The 19187-nt window shown below is 36.8% G+C and overlaps 2 protein-coding genes across 3 annotated transcripts; both read right to left on the minus strand.

Annotated features, from left to right (window-relative positions):
- Positions 1-1453: 1453 nt before the first annotated feature.
- On the minus strand, positions 1454-5997 carry LOC111191979 (uncharacterized). Of its 2 annotated transcripts, none has more exons than XM_022668274.2 (2): positions 5856-5997; positions 1454-1994 (listed from the first exon to the last, which is right to left on the minus strand). In XM_022668274.2, exon 2 carries the CDS (start codon positions 1990-1992, stop codon positions 1600-1602), a length of 393 nt encoding a protein of 130 aa, XP_022523995.2. In that variant the 5' UTR covers positions 1993-1994; positions 5856-5997; the 3' UTR covers positions 1454-1599. The 2 variants fall into 2 exon arrangements, with proteins under 2 accessions (XP_022523995.2, XP_022523997.2); XM_022668276.2 differs by having other exon boundaries at positions 5879-5916.
- A 2874-nt stretch (positions 5998-8871) lies between these two features.
- Positions 8872-18405, minus strand: si:ch211-214j8.12 (uncharacterized protein LOC100000539 homolog). Its single transcript, XM_049470396.1, has 6 exons — positions 18301-18405; positions 18080-18107; positions 16108-16356; positions 14946-15112; positions 11646-12688; positions 8872-10042 (listed from the first exon to the last, which is right to left on the minus strand). Exons 1-6 carry the CDS (start codon positions 18388-18390, stop codon positions 9652-9654), a joined length of 1968 nt encoding a protein of 655 aa, XP_049326353.1. The 5' UTR covers positions 18391-18405; the 3' UTR covers positions 8872-9651.
- Between the last annotated feature and the right edge of the window lie 782 nt (positions 18406-19187).

Below are 19187 nucleotides of genomic sequence, written 5' to 3' on the forward strand. Positions count from 1 at the left end.
TCACTGCTAAGATAGCAGTAAACTTCTGACTGTTGATATCTGTGTAGGTTTGTCAAGATAGCAATATGCCAGAAATTTTACGTGAACACACCTCATAATCACATTTCCAACATCTCTCAAACAAAAGTCTACAAAATAACAACAGAATGCTTTACAAGTTGGTGAAAAATTATATTTTTATTGATCAAAGATATCAGAGTTGATAAGAAGTCATAGAGAATTAACACTTTATTGAAGTGATCAATGTTAAATTATAGCGGCCTAAAGGGTCTCTGGGTTGTGAATGTGTTGACCTATGGCAGGGGTGTCCAAACTTTTTTTGCTGGGGGCCAGAAGGAGAAATATATTTTAAGTCACAGGCCACATATACCACTTTAAATAATACTTTTTTTCCCTGATTATTTAATTTACACACCATTAGAAATGCGCACTCTCTCCGCTTTTAGACTCTTTGGCCCCGTTTTTCTGCGCTAGAAATGCGCACCCTCTCCGCTTTTAGACTCTTTGGCCCCGTTTTTCTGCGCTAGAAATGCGTACCCTCTCCGCTTTTAGACTCTTTGGCCCCGTTTTTCTGCGCTAGAAATGCGCAGTCTCTCCGCTTTTAGACACTTTGGCACTGTTTTTTCTGTGCTAGAAATGCGCACTCTCTCCGCTTTTAGACTCTTTGGCCCTGTTTTTCTGAGCTAGAAATGTGCACCCTCTCTGCTTTTAGACTCTTTGGCCCCGTTTTTCTGCGCTAGAAATGCGCACCCTCTCCGCTTTTAGACTCTTTGGCCCCATTTTTCTGCGCTAGAAATGCGCACTCTCTCTGCTTTTAGACTCTTTGGCCCCGTTTTTCTGCGCTAGAAATGCGCACTCTCTCTGCTTTTAGACACTTTGGCCCGATTTTCTGCGCTAGAAATGCGCACCCTTTCCGCTTTTAGACTCTTTGCCTCGTTTTTCTGTGCTAGAAATGCGCACTCTCTCTGCTTTTAGACTCTTTGGCCCGTTTTTCTGTGCTAGAAATGCGCACTCTCTCTGCTTTTAGACTCTTTGGCCCGTTTTTCTGTGCTAGAAATGCGCACTCTATCTGCTTTTAGACTCTTTGCCTCCGTTTTTCTGCGCTAGAAATGCGCACCCTTTCCGCTTTTAGACTCTTTGCCCCGTTTTTCTGTGCTAGAAATGCGCACTCTCTACTCTAGCGTTCAAACTTTGAATCTCACATTATAAAAACCTGCTTAACAGCAGGCCAAATTTCATTCTATTTCCAAAATACCTCGCGGGCCACTCCAAAAAAGGAAACGGGCTGCAAATGGCCCGCGGGCCGTAGTTTGGACACCCCTGGTCTAGTATATTAATTCTAAATACTGAGTGGTCTGGTAAGTTTGTTGGATATGAATGCTCTCTACATTTTGTCAGTACTTCCTGAATGATCAAAATTAACAAAACAATATATCATAGTCAAAAACACAGAATTTAATAACAATTTATTTTTATTGATATGCATGAACTCTTCTCTGTGCAACTACACATTCTCACCAGAGAGGGCTCCAAATCCCCCAAACTCACAGACGGTCGCTTTAACTCTTAGTTAATAAGACCCTGAATTTATTGGGATGCTCATGACAGTTTGTAGTTGTAGGTCAGAGTGCCTTTCCCCACACGGCAGGACTTGTTGTTGTTAGAGCCGTACCGCACCTGTGTGATACAGGTGCCCAGGTGATCGTCTACGTTGAGGTCTTTGTCCCACACCTCCAGTTTCAGGTTGTCATTGGCTCTGCAGCTTGGGATGTTGAACTCTGCGTTCCAGGATGGTGAGGACGTGTCCCTGTAGAACTGGGTCATGCCGGCGAATGAAGAACCGCACCAGACTTTAAGGTACGGGTCGGGGGGTCCTGTGGGGTCTCCTTCCAGACGGGAGGCTCTCATGCCCCACACACGGACCGCAGCATCAGTGAGCTCCAGGTGAGCAACTACCACCAGAAGGGCCACACATGTCAGGCGTAGAGTCATGACTGAGGGGAAACAAAAAAATACAACAGTTTAACCCTTGTGTGGTGTTCATATTTTTGTTACTGGTTTACTTTGTTACTTGTATTTAATTTAGCAAAATTAAGCAATTTTACATTAAAATGCTTTACACATGCTTGCTTCACCTAAACTGCAAGCAATATAAACAGCTTACATGGTTAATATTTGCCCTTTACCTTTATTATGTTACATTTCTTTCAAAAAGTGCTACTCTTTTTTTATTAGTTTTTTAATAAAATGTAAAAGAAAATGAATTAAACTCAAGATATGAGTAGAAAATTTGTTTAGTTTCAAATTTACAAATGAAGCAATGTTTATTAGCCCTTGGCCAAACATACTGTATGTAATATAAATGTGTAGGGGGGGGGGGGGGGGGGTGTTGAGTTTCCTGAAGGAAACAGTCACTATGATATCCCTGGTCATGGTAAGATATTGCTAAGTGGTTGGGAGGTGATTGATAAGGTTTTGCCATGTTATGTCATGGTGTCCACGGTGATTGCTATGGTGTTGCTGAGAGTTTCCAGGTGGTTTCTAAAATGTGCAACAATGAATTTGCTAAGGTTTTGTTATGGCATCTATGCTGGTTGCCATGGAGTTGCTACCCAGATAGCAAGCATACGATGGCTCAACATCATTGTTTACGTTGGCATGACGTTGGGCAATCACGTTGGTCCAACGTCATTTTGGCCAGTGGGCCTACGTTGGCCTGACGTTGGGTGACGACCAATATTTTACGTTGGGAGTACGTTGGCCTGACTTTAAGTGTCAACCAATTTTTGACGTTGGGACTACGTTAGCTACTTATAAGTTGTTACTTAATGTTGGAATGCAAATATGTTTGACCATTACACACAGAGTGATCTATTTTAAGTGTTCATTTCTTTTATTGTTGATGATTATGAAGCTTACAGCTAATGAAAACCCCAAAAAATCAGTCTCTCAGAAAATTAGAATACTATATAACACCAACTGGTACTTTTGGCAGTGTGGGCAGTGTTTCCAGCAGGAAAAGTCCTGCTGGAAAATTAAATCTAAAATTTTTTTAGCACTTCATTCTTTCCTCTGCTCACGATTATTTGAACATGCAGATTTCATTTTCCAAAATAAAAGAAATAAACGCTTAAAATAGATCACTCTGTGTGTAATACATATCATATATATTATATGAGTTTCCCATTTTTAACTGAATCACTAAAATTAAGTAACTTTTCCATGATATTTACATTTTTTGAGCTGCACTTGTATGTGCAAGGTGAAACATTAAATTTATGGAGCTGATTTTTTTTAGAATTAAAGAAATGTTATGTTGTTATTTTAAGTTATTCATGTAACGTGATGTAATGTATTTTTTTCTCCACACCACAAGTTCAAAATACACAATATATACGACAGACACGATAGATAGATAAATAGATAGATAGATATATAAACAGACAGATAAAGACAGATGAATAGATAGATAGATACAGTGCCCTCCATAATTATTGGCACCCCTGGTTAAGATGTGTTCTTTAGCTTCTCATAAATTGAGTTTTGTTCAAAATAATATAGGACCACGATGGAAAAAAAGAGTAAAATACAACCTTTAACTCAGGTGAATTTATTCAGTAGGAAAAAAATCCCACATTAAGAAATAATTATTTAACATCAAATCATGTGTGCCACAATTATTAGCACCCCTGATGTTAATACTTTGTACAACCCCCTTTTGCCAACAAAACAGCACCTAATCTTCTCCTGTAATGTTTCACAAGATGGGAGAATACAGAAAGAGGGATCTTTGACCATTCCTCTTTGCACATTCTCTCTAAATCATCCAACGACCTGGGTCCTCTCCTCTGCACTCTCCTCTTCAGCTCACCCCACAGGTTTTCAATGGGGTTGAGGTCTGGGGACTGAGATGGCCATGGGAGGAGCTTGATTCTGTGTGCGGTGAACCATTTCTGTGTAGATTTGGCCACATGTTTAGGGTCATTATCTTGCTGAAAGACCCAGTGACGACCCATCTTCAGCTTTCGGGCAGAAGCCACCAGATTTTGTTTTAAAATGTCCTGGTATTTTAGAGCATTCATGATGCCATGCACCCTAACAAGGTTCCCAGGGCCTTTAGAAGAGAAACAGGCCCACAGCATCACTGATCCCCCGCCGTATTTCACAGTGGGCATGAGGTGCTTTTCTGCATACTCAGCTCTTGTGTTACGCCAGACCCACTTAGAGCATTTGTTGCCAAAAAGCTCTATCTTTGTTTCATCTGACCAAAGCACACGGTCCCAGTTGAAGTCCCAGTACCGCTTAGCAAACTCCAAACGTTTGCGTTTATGATTGTGAGTGAGAAATGGTTTCTTCCGTGCATGCCTCCCAAACAACTTGTTGGCATGTAGATAGCGCCTGATGGTTGTTTTGGAGACTTTGTGACCCCAAGAAGCTACCATTTGTTGCAATTCTGTAACAGTGAGCTTTGGAGAACTTTTTATTTCTCTTATCATCCTCCTCACTGTGCGTGGTGGCAAAATAAACTTGCGTCCTCGTCCAGGCTTGTTTACCACTGTTCCAGTGGTAAACTTCTTAATAATTCCTCTGACAGTAGATATGGACAGGTGTAGGCGAGTAGCGATTTTCTTGTAGCCATTGCCTGACTTGTGAAGGTCAACACACATCTGCCTCACTTGAATGGTATGTTCCTTTGTCTTTCCCATGTTGAAGATAAATGGCCTCTGTGTCACGTCATATTTATACCCCAGGGAAACAGGAAGTTGTGAATTACTAATTAAATGTTCCTACATACTCTGATCAACTTCGTAAACTACTGTAGAAGTGACAGAAATACTTTTATTAAATTTATTTCCTAAGAATTGTTAGGGGTGCCAATAATTGTGGAACAGGTGATTTTATGAAGAATAATTATTTCTTAGTCAGGGATTTTATTTCCCCCTTAAAATTTACTTGAGTTTAAGGTTGGACTTTACTTTTTTTTTCCATCGTGGTCCTATATTATTTTGAACAAAACTCAATTTATGAGAAGCTAAAGAACACATCTTAACCAGGGGTGCCAATAATTATGGAGGGCACTGTATATAAACAGACAGATAAAGACAGATGAATAGATAGATAGATACATAGATAGATATATAAACACAGATAAAGACAGATGAATAGATAGATAGATAGATATATAAACAGACAGATAGATAGACAGATAGATAGATAAACAGACAGATAAAGACAGATGAATAGATAGATAGATATATAAACAGATAAAGACAGATGAATAGATAGATATATAAACACAGATAAAGAAAGATGAATAGATAGATAAATAGATAGATATATAAACAGACAGATAAAGACAGATGAATAGATAGATAGATATAAACAGACAAAGACAGATGAATAGATAGATAGATAAATAGATAGATATATAAACAGACAAATAAAGACAGATGAATAGATAGATAAATAGATAGATATATAAACAGACAAATAAAGACAGATGAATAGATAGATAAATAGATAGATAAATAGATAGATATATAAACAGACAGATAAAGACAGATGAATAGATAGATAGATAAATAGATAGATGTATAAACAGACAGATAAAGACAGATGAATAGATAGATAGATAAATAGATAGATATATAAACAGACAGATAAAGACAGATGAATAGATAGATAGATAAATAGATAGATATATAAACAGACAGACAAAGACAGATTAATAGATAAATAGACAGATGGATAGACAGATAAATAGATAGATAGATAAATAGATAGATAGATAGCTAAAGACAAAGACAGATGAATAGACAGACAGAAAGATAGATAGTTACAGACTGAACACTTACTGGGAACACTGGCAGTGTCTTACCGCACTCCTGCAGATCCAGACTGTAAAAATCTCTGAATGTAAGATCAGGTCGATCTTCACCCCAGCTGTGAAACTATCAGCAATAACCCGCTTATAAACTCACCAGAGTAAACACTAGTGTTTACCTACAGTTAAAGTTCTACTAAAATAATCTACTTGGATTGTGTCCAATAAGCGTGATTCACTAAATCCAAACATTCCAAAATATTACTAAAATTAGATGTCATAATAATACAAAAATATATAAACAGATAAAACTCGGGTAAATAAGCATATTTTTCTTTATATAAACCCTCATGTTGTTACGAAATGTTCTAAAATTAGACAAAAAAAATCTTAAAAATTAATAATGAATAAAAAAAACCTGCTATACTACCATCTACAAAGAGATGCTTAAAAAGTACTGATTTAAACAAATGAGATTTGGTTTGGCCAAAATTAATATCTCACTATAAAACACAGTACATTACAGAGTACACTATACCTCACACTGAACTATTTACTATACATACAAAATATATCGTCCAATCATATCACTGGATTACTGTTTTAGCTGCACCTGAATCGCATTTGTACTCACCTGTATTTGGTATAATTATTGTATGTGTCTATACAGTACCAGTCAAAAGTTTGAACACACACCTCATTTTATTTAATGTTACGTTTTAAAATAGTTTTAAAGCACTTTCCAACGCATTTGTTACAAACTGGAGATCTTTGTAATCTTTGCTCCTGAGAGACTCATTTGTACAGATTATATAAAAGTCAAAATCAGTATTTGGTATCAACCCTTGTGTGGTGTTCGGGACCCGTTTTCATTTTTCATCAAATGATACTAAAACAATATTTTTTCTAACTCAAACTCATTGGCATTGGCTCATTTTTTGTGAAAAACATATATCAAAACACATTTTCAATAAACACACACTGTACACCCCCCCCCCCCAACACACACACACACATTTATATTACATACAGTATGTTTGGCCAGGGGCTAATAAACATTGCTTCATTTGTAAATTTGAAACTAAACAAATTTTCTACTCATATCTTGAGTTTAATTCATTTTCTTTTACATGTTATTAAAAAACTAATAAAAAAAGAGTAGCACTTTTTGAAAGAAATGTAACATAAGAAAGGTAAAGGGCAAATATTAACCATGTAAGCTGTTTATATTGCTTGCAATTTAGGTGAAGCGAGCATGTGTAAAGCATTTTAATGTAGAATTGCTTAATTTTGCTGAATTAAATACAAATAACAAAGTAAACGAGTAACAAAAATATGAACACCACACAACGGTTAAGGGTTAAAGGTGTGAAAAGGCAGATCAGAAACTTTACAAATTTGGTTGTTATGGCTTGAAATTATGTTGATCAGATTAGATTGGTTACAAATATCTGTGTTTTATTCAAAAAATGTCATTTGTGAGCAATTAGACAGACAGACAGACAGACAGACAGACAGACAGACAGACAGTCAGACAGACAGTCAGACAGACAGTCAGACAGACAGTCAGACAGTCAGACAGACAGTCAGTCAGACAGACAGACAGACAGACAGTCAGACAGACAGAAACAATCTGCCAAATCATCCATAGTACCCGGTTGGCTGCATGTTTACTTAACTGAATCTGTTCTTGTTAAGTAAACAAATTGATTAAATATCAGAACACTGTTGCCTCATTACAGATTTTCCCCAATTACCCCACCTCTTCTCAAAAAGACAACTCATCAAACAAGACGAAAAAAATCCCTCAAATAAATCAACAATTCGTATATAAATGAATAACACAATAAAACTGCATAATCTTGTGTGTCTATACAGTACCAGTCAAAAGTTTGGACACACTACTTCTTATTTAACGTTACTTTTGTAAAACTGGAGATCTTTGTATCTTGTATCTCTTTGTATATAAGTCAAAATCAGTGTTGGGCATTAATTGTTAAATGTATAAAAAAAAGGCCAATCAGAAACTTTACAAATTTGGTAGTTATGGCTTAAATGATGTTGAAATTGGATTAGATTGGTCAAACATATCTGTGTTTTATTCTACAATTAGATGAATAGATAGATAGATAGAACACTGTTGCCTCATTACAGATTTTCCCCAATTACTCCATCTTTTCTCAAAAAGACAACTCATCAAACAAGGCAACAAAAAAAATCCCCAAATAAAGCAACAATTCATTTATAAATGAATAACACAATAAAACTGCATCATTTTATAACTGTGGAATAAAAATACTAAACATATATAAACATACATATATAAATTCATAACAGTGAGAGATTTCAATTCTAGAATAACAGTTTAAATAAAAAAGAAATGTTTGGTGTTTTTTGGTAAATATGAACTTTAGAAAAACCTCCCACTTCAGGGAAATCAGGACTTCAAATTTACTGTGTGATTTCACAGTATAGATGTAAACATAGTACATCTAGTAGTTCAGAGTGGTTTGGTCAAAAACGCTGTTTTGCATCAGGTTAATATTAAAGTTTTTTCCAGGTAATATTAGAGCATTTCTATTGGTTTGTTTAACGACAGTGTTTACTAGGACTATATTAAAAACTGTAGATACATTTTTTAACTAGACAACACCAATATTATTTTTGATTGCAATATAAAATTCATTAGACGTGTGTAGGTTCACTAGGGCTGCACAATACATTATTTTAGCATCGCCACTGAAATGTGCACAGCCTGACAGGACAGGACACGCAATAGTTTGTGCAATGTAAAATTATTATAACATTTTTTACGCATAATACAAAAGAAAATTCACACTGTATTCATTTTTCCTAAGATACCAGACCTACAAAGTATCTGGCCAATGTATTTTATTTAATTCTATTATTTGATACACAGAAATACAACAGTATTTTAGGGCCACTCTTAAAAAAAATAAGAATGGTAATATTGGTAATAATGGTAATATTACAAGATTAAAGTCAATATGACAAGATTAAAGTCATCATATTATGAGAATAAACTTTGTACGGAATACTGAGAATAAAGTCGTAATATAACAACTTTAATCTTGTAATTTTCGACTTTATTCTTGTCATGTTACGACTTTAATCTCTTAATATTAAGTCTTTAATCTCGCAATATTACCAATTTAATCTCGCAATATTACCACTTTATGCAGATAGATAGATAGATAGATAGAGATAAATGAATAGATAGACAGATGGACAGAGTGCTAAACAGAGACAGAGTGATAGATAGACAGACAGACAGACAGACAGATAGACAGACAGACAGTGTGGTAGATGAGTGTAATGTTACGACATTAATCTCATAATATTACCACTTTAATCTAACAATATTACGATGTTATGCTCACAATATTATGACTGTATTCTTATAATGCCATTCTGTACCTCTTTTTCTCAAAATATTACGACTTTTTCAAAGTCAACTGCTTTTATTTTTTTATAGAGTGGCCTTAAAACTATGATGTATAGAGGGGAATATTTATATCACGATAATAATGTTGGACTATTGACGTCTAAAGAAATATGGTGACAATTCTTCTTACAACTTTTTTTTTTTTTTTTTTTTTTTACTATTGCTATATTTATTGCAGATAAAAAAAAAAATCACCACCGCTGGAGAAAATATCAGAAGTGACAGCAAACCAGACTCTGAAACTAAAATTTCCCTTTGGTAAAATATTAATAAGTGATATTATGTTAGTGTAGTGCAGGATACAGTATCAGCCTATAAAAGTGCTCACGTGAATAAAGTAACTATTTCAGTCCAGCCTGCCTCAAGTCCATGTGATCTGTAACCTGTGGCGCCTCCTGCTGGCTTTGCTCTGTAGCTTGGTGATGTTGCTGAGGGTCATGGACCAGCAGCCACTCAGGTCCAGATCAGACAGCCGATGGCAGACGTTCAGGAGCCGAACTGCCGTCTGCATCGTGACGTCCGAGCGCTTCAGGCTGACGTGTCTGAGGGATCTCAGCGGGAGCTGGTCAGAGCCGCCCAGAGGCTTAGCGTGGTGATCCAGAACCAATCGGAACACAGGATCCAGCCGACAGGGGGTGGCGATAAGAGACAGGGTCTGGAGCTGTGGAGCACCTCTCAGTAAAGCCCAGAGCGGACCCCTCAGGGACCCCCAGCACAGCACTGGCTTCACCTGCCGCTCATCCAAGGTAAAACTGTCAACAGAACAATATAGTTTATTAGGTCAGGTTACTGCAATGCATTTTACCCAAAAAAGGACCATAATAGGATTATATATGTACAACACATCTGACTTGATACAGCCAGAGATCAACATATCCACTAATTGATTTTTTACAATAAACGTAAATATCCTGAGGTTTTATAACAGTTTTGTGTCTGTTTGGGTCTGTTAAGGAATTTCAGTAGGGTAATTGAGGTGAATCTCCCTCAAATTATTAGGTACTCCAGACTGTAAGTTTCTTTTTTTTTTATTTAGTCCCTGTAAATAAGTACTGCCAATATGGCATGTCACAATAATTAGGTAAACACAGTACCAGTCAAAATATACATTGTAAAGTTAATATTAAAGTCCTTAATTACGGCAACTTTTAGACTCTTTGGCCCGTTTTTCTGCACTAGAAATGCGCACTCTCTCCGCATTTAGACTCTTTGCCCCGTTTTTCTGTGCTAGAAATGCACACCCTCTCCGCTTTTAGACTCTTTGGCCTGTTTTTCTGCGCTAGAAATGCGCACTCTCTCCGCTTTTAGACTCTTTGCCCCGTTTTTCTGTGCTAGAAATGCGCACCCTCTCCGCTTTTAGACTCTTTGGCCCGTTTTTCTGCGCTAGAAATGCGCACTCTCTCCGCTTTTAAACTCTTTGGCCCGTTTCTGACACCTACCGTTTAAACTTTGAATCTCACATTATAAAAACCTGTTTAACAGCGGGCCAACTTTCATTCTATTTCTAAAATACCTCGCGGGCCGCTCCAAAAAAGGAAACGGGCCGCAAAGGGCCCACGGGCCGTAGTTTGGACACCCCTGTTGAAGACTTGTATTAAAGCTATACAGAAACATGCTGATTTATTAATTAAACAAAATGTGTTAAACAAACCAGAATATGTTTTATACTTCTTTTATACTAGATTCTTCTAAGTATCACATTTATATTAGAGAACAGATCTGCAGACTCTTGGTATTTTAATCTCTTTTTAATCTCTGTTCCTGGAGGAGTTGAACAACAATTGCTTTTTCCTTCATGCTGTGAATCCCCAGCTCATCCCAAATAATTTTTTTTGGTGGCGACTTTTTTTTTTTGGTCAGGCAGTGTAAGTTGTGTGAAGTAAAAATCCGATTATACCACAGTAAGTTCCAACCCTGCAATGTGACTGGCTGAGAGGTGTTCTATGAGTGACATTATCAGCCGGTAATGCACTGTAACCAAATCTCTTCATGTATTACTCCGCCACATACAGGTAACCTAGCAACGATGCAGCGCTTACAAGCCAAACAGTGCAGCTACAAACAGAGCAGCAATGGAACTATTTTAAATGGCGGAGTTCTTTTAACCAAACATATTCTCTTACCCTCTTTCACTCAAAATCTTTGAATAACAGTGATAATGGAACTGTGGTATAATCACAAAAATACGTGAGGTATTATATGAGGCTTGTGCTATAACAAGTAATATTGGCACGGTATTATTGCCTGAGGTATATAAAGTATGATGATCTGCAGGAATCTTATTCACTGTCTTTAGTGTTGTCTCATAATATATATCTTATTCCTATCTGATTCCAATCAAGCATTTGAACTTACTTGAGTGTCAGTGAGCTCAGGTGTGGAAGACAAGGTAAATCCCAGTCTTCCAAATCTTCATCCTCATCTTCCTCCTCCTGGTTAGATCTGGGAGGGTCTATGTGAATGGAGAGGGTGGTCAGTTTGGGGCAGGCATGGATGAGCTCCAGGAAGAATAGGTGTCCATCTGCTTTAACTCCCTGCAGGGTGAGGGAGGTCAGGCTGGAACCGGCAGCCTGTAGAGAGGGAATCAGCTCAGAGAGAGGGCCGGGGAACTGCAGGGAGAGGCGGCGCAACTGACCGGACCAAGTGGACAAACCTCTAGTTAAGGGCGTCGTCCACCAGAAAGCGGCACCTTCATCTTCTTCTTCATCATGGCAGTTTAAAGTCAGAGAGCAAAGGTCTGGGCAAAGCTGTCCAAAAGCACTCAGGCTGTTGAGGGAAATGCTTTGAACGTCCAGAAGAGACAGTTTTAATGTCTTTTCCTGATTTTCCACGTCTGTCCTTGTATCAACATCAGCCTTGCTCTCGTCTACATGCAACAATTTGTCCATTTTATCCTCCAAATCCATCATTTTCGCTGTCCCTTTTTCACTTTCAACTCTTCTAGTCCACATTTCCTGAAGGCTGGACACTCCCTTTTTTTTGGTGAACCTGTCAGTCATCCCAAAATCCTGCTTCCAGAGTAGAACACATGCCTGCCCCACGTTATCTAAAGCTACCTGCTGCAGACCAGGCAACCCCAGAAGGAGAAAAGCAGCTGAAGCTGTTCCATCATCCTCGTTCTCCTCCAGGCCTATATCCAGAGCCAGCAGTCTGGCCAGGGAGCATGAACTGCTGCACTGAGCCAGGGGAAGCAGGGCAGAAGGACGGAGGTGGACACAGCGAGAAACGTCCAGGTGCTTCAGCAACGGGCACCGCTGGGCCACCGTAGCTATCACACCGCGGTCAGACAGAGTTCCTGCCAGGGTCAGAGACTGGAGGAGGGGCAGGCTGCCCAGAAGAGAGGACAAGGCTGTGGCAGAGACGTTTAGAGCTCCACTCAGATTTAGAGACTTTAGAGCCTGTGGAAGAAAGCAGGAAAATCATTTTTAATAATAATGAATTTAAATGTTATTAAATTAAATTGTATCAAAAGAAGCAATTCCAAAAGTACAGTTTAATAATATTTCATACCCAACATTGACATTTTTAACATCGCAGCACGGCTTTATATTTATAGGCAGTATATTTAAAATTTACCTCAGCAGTGCTATTCTCATTTTAAATTGACTTCTGTAGTGCTACTCTGATTAAATGTTTTCCTCAGCAGTAGGGGTGTGCCATATCGTACCGTACGCAATAATAGACACAATTTTTAATATCATGAACGATATTACACTCTGAAATATGGTGCCATATCATCCACCCCTAATTATCACACCAGGGTACTACTTTTTTTTTACTGTTTTTAGTTAAAGAAAAATTCACACTGTTCTCATTTCCTAGTATATATTTACTAGGATTTATTTTACTTTAATCTTGGATCTATGGAGATATTTGGAGTGCATTATTATTAGTATCATGACATTCTGGATTGTTGACTTCTGTTACAAATCTGATAAAATTCTTGTATTTTTTAGCATCTCAGTTAGAAGTGTGCCATATCATATATTATGCAATAATAAAATAAAATGTTCATTTTTTTTGCAGTGTAGTGTTCTTGAAATATTTATTTTTTTAATTCAGCGTTTTGTCATATCGCCAAGAGTATTGTTATCACGAAAATACCGTAAAATACTGTGATATTATTTTAGGCCCATATTGGCCTCTCCTACAGAGCAGTGCCATTTTAGTCATACATTTACATCAGCAGTGTTATTTTAGTCATAACATCTCTTCAGCTGTGCTATTGAAGTCATAATTTAACCTCAGAAGTGCAATTTTAATCATAAATCTACCTCAATTAAGTTATTCTACTTATACAGTAGCTGTGTCATTTTAGTATTTTAGCTTACTAAGCAGAGTAGTCCTTCCTGTAATTAACCCACTAATCATGTCAAAAAAGCCAGTGAGTCTGAGATTAATTCCCTCTCTGTAAATCAGAGAGAGCAAAGTGGCTTTATCTGACAAAGCACTTTACATGCCAAACCCCAGTACAGCGTGCCAGAGCTGGCACGAGTCCTGAGCAAGAAAAACATTTAAAGCTTGAAGTTTTTGTGAAATTTCAGCTGCTAATGTCAGTATTTATGGTGCTGATGGTGTAGTCATATAGCTGTACTGCATACTGTACAGGTTATGTATGTGTGTGAGAAAGAGGGAGAGAGAGAGATGTTTATGCATGTACTGTATGTTTATTGACACTAATCTGGAGGCAGTTATAATAAAGTTAAATAATTATCAAGATTTAAATTCTTATAAAAACAATGGCAAAAATGAAGTTGTTAACATTAACATTAATAACATTAACATTAATATTCAAAATATAGCTTACAATGTAAACATTTAGAAACAAGTCCTAATAACATTAATATTCAGTGTAATTTGTAAGTTCTAGCACTTATGACACAAAACACCCAGTGGGATATAGCATATATTTTGCTAGGAATAAATCCTACGGTTTCTAAAAACTGAAGCTTCATCGCTCTTGTTACTTGTTCAGTGCGATAATTCAGATCACAATAATTGATTGTGGTGACGGACAGTTCTGGTGGAAACAGGAGAGTTGAGGTGCACATTGAATTCTGCCGTGATTTGATCAGCCGTGGTTTTATGTTATTTTGGATACAATCCGGGTTAGCACCCGAACATCCCTTTCAGACAGCTTCCTCTTACAGCGTCCACAGTTAATCCTGTTGGATGTGGTTGGTCCTTCTTGGTGGTATGCTGACATTACCCTGGATACCGTGGCTCTTGATGCATCACAAAGACTTGCTGTCTTGGTCACAGATGCTCCAGCAAGACGTGCACCAACAATTTGTCCTCTTTTGAACTCTGGTATGTCACCCATAATGTTGTGTGCATTGCAATATTTAGAGCAGAACTGTGCTCTTACCCTGCTAATTGAACCTTCACACTCTGCTTTTACTGGTGCAATGTGCAATTAATGAAGTATTAACAGTCCTCCGAAGAGGAGGGGTGGTGGCGGGCCCCAAAAAAAAAAAAAAAGAAATCATCGGAAGAATATGTGTAAGAAAATTTGGGTATTAAATTGTATATTAAACTGGACTTTTTCTGAACATATTTTGTTTTCTATTGATGTTTTATATTGTATATGGAAACAAATCAAATGTATAAGTGTATATGTGTGTGTGTAAGAGAAAGACACTTTAAGTCTTTAACCTGGCAGCGTGCTGCGATGAGGCTGCAGAGGTTGGCGGTGACGAGGTTGCAGGAGTGCTGCAGTGAGAGACGGTGGAGCTGTGGGAGCAGCAGGAGATGCAGCGCTGGGCGGGACAGCAGATTCCGGTGAGACAGGACACACAGCAACTCCTCCAACAGCTCATTCGCTGAATCACAACAGAGCAGAGAAAAAGATTTGGGACTGTTCCTCACCCTGTAATTCACTATGTGGACAAAAGTATGGAAAGTAACTCTTTTTAATAGGAGTTGGAGCATTGCTGTAAGGATCTGATTGCATTCAGCAACAAAAGAATTAGTTAGTGCTCAGCTCAAACCAAGCTGAATTGCTTGAATTAATGCACCAGGAATGGCATAAAGTTATCCAAAAGCAGTGTGTAAGACTGGTGGAGGAGAACAGGCCAAGATGCATGAAAAATATTGTTTTTTGAACTATTTAAACTTGAATGAATATGAGCTTGTTTTCTTTGCATTATTTGAGGTCTGAAAGCTCTGCATCTTTTTGTTATTTCAGCCATTTCTCATCTTTTGCAAATAAATGCAATAAATGACAATATTTTTATTTGGAATTCGAGACAAATGCTGTCTGTAGTGTATAAAATAAAACAACAATGCTCGTTTTACTCAAACATAAACCTATAGAAAGCAAAATCAGAGAAACTGATTCAGAAACTGAAGTGGTCTTAATTGTTTCAGAGCTGTATATTTGCTCCAGTGCGTTCTAAAATATTGGCCATTTTAGATTTTATTGGAACTGTGTTTCTCTATATGAAGTTGTAACAAAAATGATTATCAAGATACAAATTCTAATATAAATAGTACCCAAAATGAAGATGTTATAACATTAACATTTAGAATATAGTTCTAACAAAACAGACTTAAGTTATGAATAAAAATAGTATCCAGACTAAAGTTCTAATAACATTAATATTCAGAGTAAAATTTTCATCAAATTCTAATCTATTTCCAATACTTTCCAGTATCTGAACAGCAGCTGAATTCATTCATTAAAAGAAAAGTCCACATCCACAAACATCCACAAAAAAAATTTATTATCTTTATATATTATTTAATTTTATTTTTAGATTAAATAAACCTTGCAATGAGCTGCAGTGACCCTTGTAATGCCTCTCTGAATACTTACGCAGTAGGCTGAAGGGACCCATGACGTATCTGAAGAAGTACTGATCCATATAATTCTGGGAGTAGTCCTGCGTCCACACATCCTTCATGTTCTCCGCCAGGCTAAGGAGGCACAGTCTGGTCAGTGAGGGAGGATCATCCTCCTCTTCCTCGCTGTACTCATGTGTGCGACTCCGCCTCGCCTGCCTCTCCTTCTCCGGCCTCGCCTCCGCCTGGCGGAACAGCGGCATCCCTGCCCCACAGCCGATCACTAGAACAACACGAGAGGATGTTACACTAAAATTACACTAGAGGAAGACAGTAACCAGATTCATGTAAAAAGGCAAGGAACACGAATAGTAAGGTTGAAAACAATGTTTTGTTATCAACCTCTAAATACTAGGGGTGGGCGATATGGTTCTAAAATAATATCACGATATTTCAGGGTATTTTTGCGATAACGATATACTTGGCGATATAGGAAAACAGAAAAATAATTAATTAATTTCAGGAATATAGTATAAGAGTATAACAGTATAATCATAATGTGGCAAAATAAATAATATAGCATAAAATAATATAATGCAGCAAAAAATATTGCAGAATATTTAGTGCATGCATATAAACTGCAAACTAAAACAATTATACAATAAATACACTTAAAGCTTCACAGTAAATAATAGACTACTTTTAAGACAGAACATCTCTATTATCACGATATGGATTTTTAATATCACGATATTTCTGTGTCACGATATATTGTATACAATAAAATATTGCCCACCCCTACTAAATACAAGGGAAAAAAAACACATCACACACTCAGGACCTTTTTCACTGAATATAAAATTTCATCACTATATTATCATACAATGTATTTATTTATTTATCAGTCTCGCTCATTTATGTTTATATAAAAATATATATTTATAGTTCATTTGATCGTATTGTAACTGTGACTGAGCAGGTCAATCTCAACACTCTGTCCTGTTACCTGTATTAATTCTTAGATCTTAGTTGGTTTATCTTAAAAATGCACATTTTGGGAAAACCACTAGAATGTGCCCAGTGTCCTCATGCTAATAGCATAGCAGCAATTTTTCATATTTTTGCTAATACTATGCTAAAAAACATATGCCTGCTACTTTTATTACTGTTATTCAAAACATAAAAAGTAACAGGAGTGAGTTGCAGTAACAGTAGTGAGTCCCAGTAAAAGGAGTAAATGCCAGTATCAGGAATGAGTGCCAGTAACAGGAATGAGTTGCAGTAACAGGAATGAGTTGCAGTAACAGGAATGAGTGCCAGTAACAGTAGTGATTTTTTTTTGTCATAAATATAAATTATTCGAACCTAAAGTCTATCATTTTATTAAATAAAGACTTGCAGAATAAATCAAATTAATTAATGGACTTGCTTGTAAACATGCTTTTTAAAAGTCACATGAGTTTTGTTACCGTATTCAGCATAGAAACTTTGTACAAAATTAAATAAGGCTGTCTGAGATTGATCAGTACATGTTTTGAGTAGTTAAATATATGAGTTATTAGATTCAGAGATTAAAAAAGTTAAAAAAAATAATTGAAGTTGAAAAATTTTAAGTAAAATTAGTTTAATTTTGAACAGTCACAACAAGCAAATGGTACCCATTCAGTGGAATGGCTCTTAGATAGTTAGCTAGCTAGGTTAGCTAAGTTAGGTAGGCTTCTCATGTTTTTGTTCCTGGTAGTTAGTTAGCTTTAGCATTAGCTAGGTAGCTGAAGTAGCTAGTTAAAGTAGCTAAATATAACCTAGCCAAGTCAACAACACCCCACCTGTAGCTCGCTGACCACACCTGCCCTTAGCAGCTCAGCTAACCTAGATATTAGCCTTTAGCTAACCAACAACACCCTTCACTCTTTACCTCAGTCTGAAACACACTGGTGAACCTGTCAGCGGCGGTTTTACTAAATTCTGTGAATAAAATAAGTAAATACGGTGATAAATAGTCTTACCGAACACGCTGCCATGCTCCTCTGTAATCTAAAATCAGAAGAAAATGAGGAAATATGATTTTAGTTGAGTTTTCCTTCCAGATACTCTGCTCTACTCTCACTGCTAACACTCTAACAGCTAAAGTTAGCTCTAACAGGCTACAGTCTCTTCTACAGTACAGATATAAACACTGTTTTAGCTGATTTTCAGCTGTAAATGTATTAAATATGAGAATATTTACATGTATTAAGTTAAAGGCAGTGCTGTACTCTGTTCCCTGCTCTCTCTGACTCTGATAAGAACAGATCCTCCTCACCTGATAGCACCTCATCACCGCCACCTATTGAAGCGGAGCTACATGACAGGTTGCAAGATCTAGTATACAGCTCTGGAAAAACTTCAGTTTCTCTGATTTTGCTATTTATAGGTTTATGTTTGAGTAAAATTAACATTGATGTTTTATTCTATAAGCTACGGACAACATTTCTCCCAAATTCCAAATACAAATATTGTCATTTAGAGCATTTATTTGCAGAAAATGAGAAATGGATGAAATAAAAAAGGTGTAGAGCTTTAAGACCTCAAATAATGCAAAAAAAAAAAAACAAAAAAAAAACAAGTTCATATTCATTAACTTTTAAGAGTTCAGAAATCAATATTTGATGGAATAACCCTAGTTTTCAATCACCGTTTTCATGCATCTTGGCCTGTTCTCCTCCACCAGTCTTACACACTGCTTTTGGATAACTTTATGCCACTTCTGGTGCAATCTGGCTTGTGATCATCCATCTTCCTCTTGATTATATTCCAGAGTTTTTAAATTTGATAAAATCAAAGTAACTCATCATTTTTAAGTGGTCACTTATTATTTTTTTTCCAGAGCTGTATTAAGGAATAATAGAAAAGGTTTGGTTTAAGTAATATTTAGCTGATATTTATATTTATAAATATTTATAAATGATATATTTTTTCAGTTTTATATTATTATTTTAATTATAATATTAGAAACATTTTACATTTATAGATAGAAATATTTATTAATGTCAAACCATTGTTTCATGTCAGGCAATACACGAAAACCATACTTGTGTCAACAAACAGGAATGTTGTAAAATCTGGACATGTGTA

The sequence above is a fragment of the Astyanax mexicanus genome, chromosome 22 (assembly GCF_023375975.1).
Source record: "Astyanax mexicanus isolate ESR-SI-001 chromosome 22, AstMex3_surface, whole genome shotgun sequence".
NCBI classification, from domain to species: domain Eukaryota; kingdom Metazoa; phylum Chordata; class Actinopteri; order Characiformes; family Acestrorhamphidae; genus Astyanax; species Astyanax mexicanus.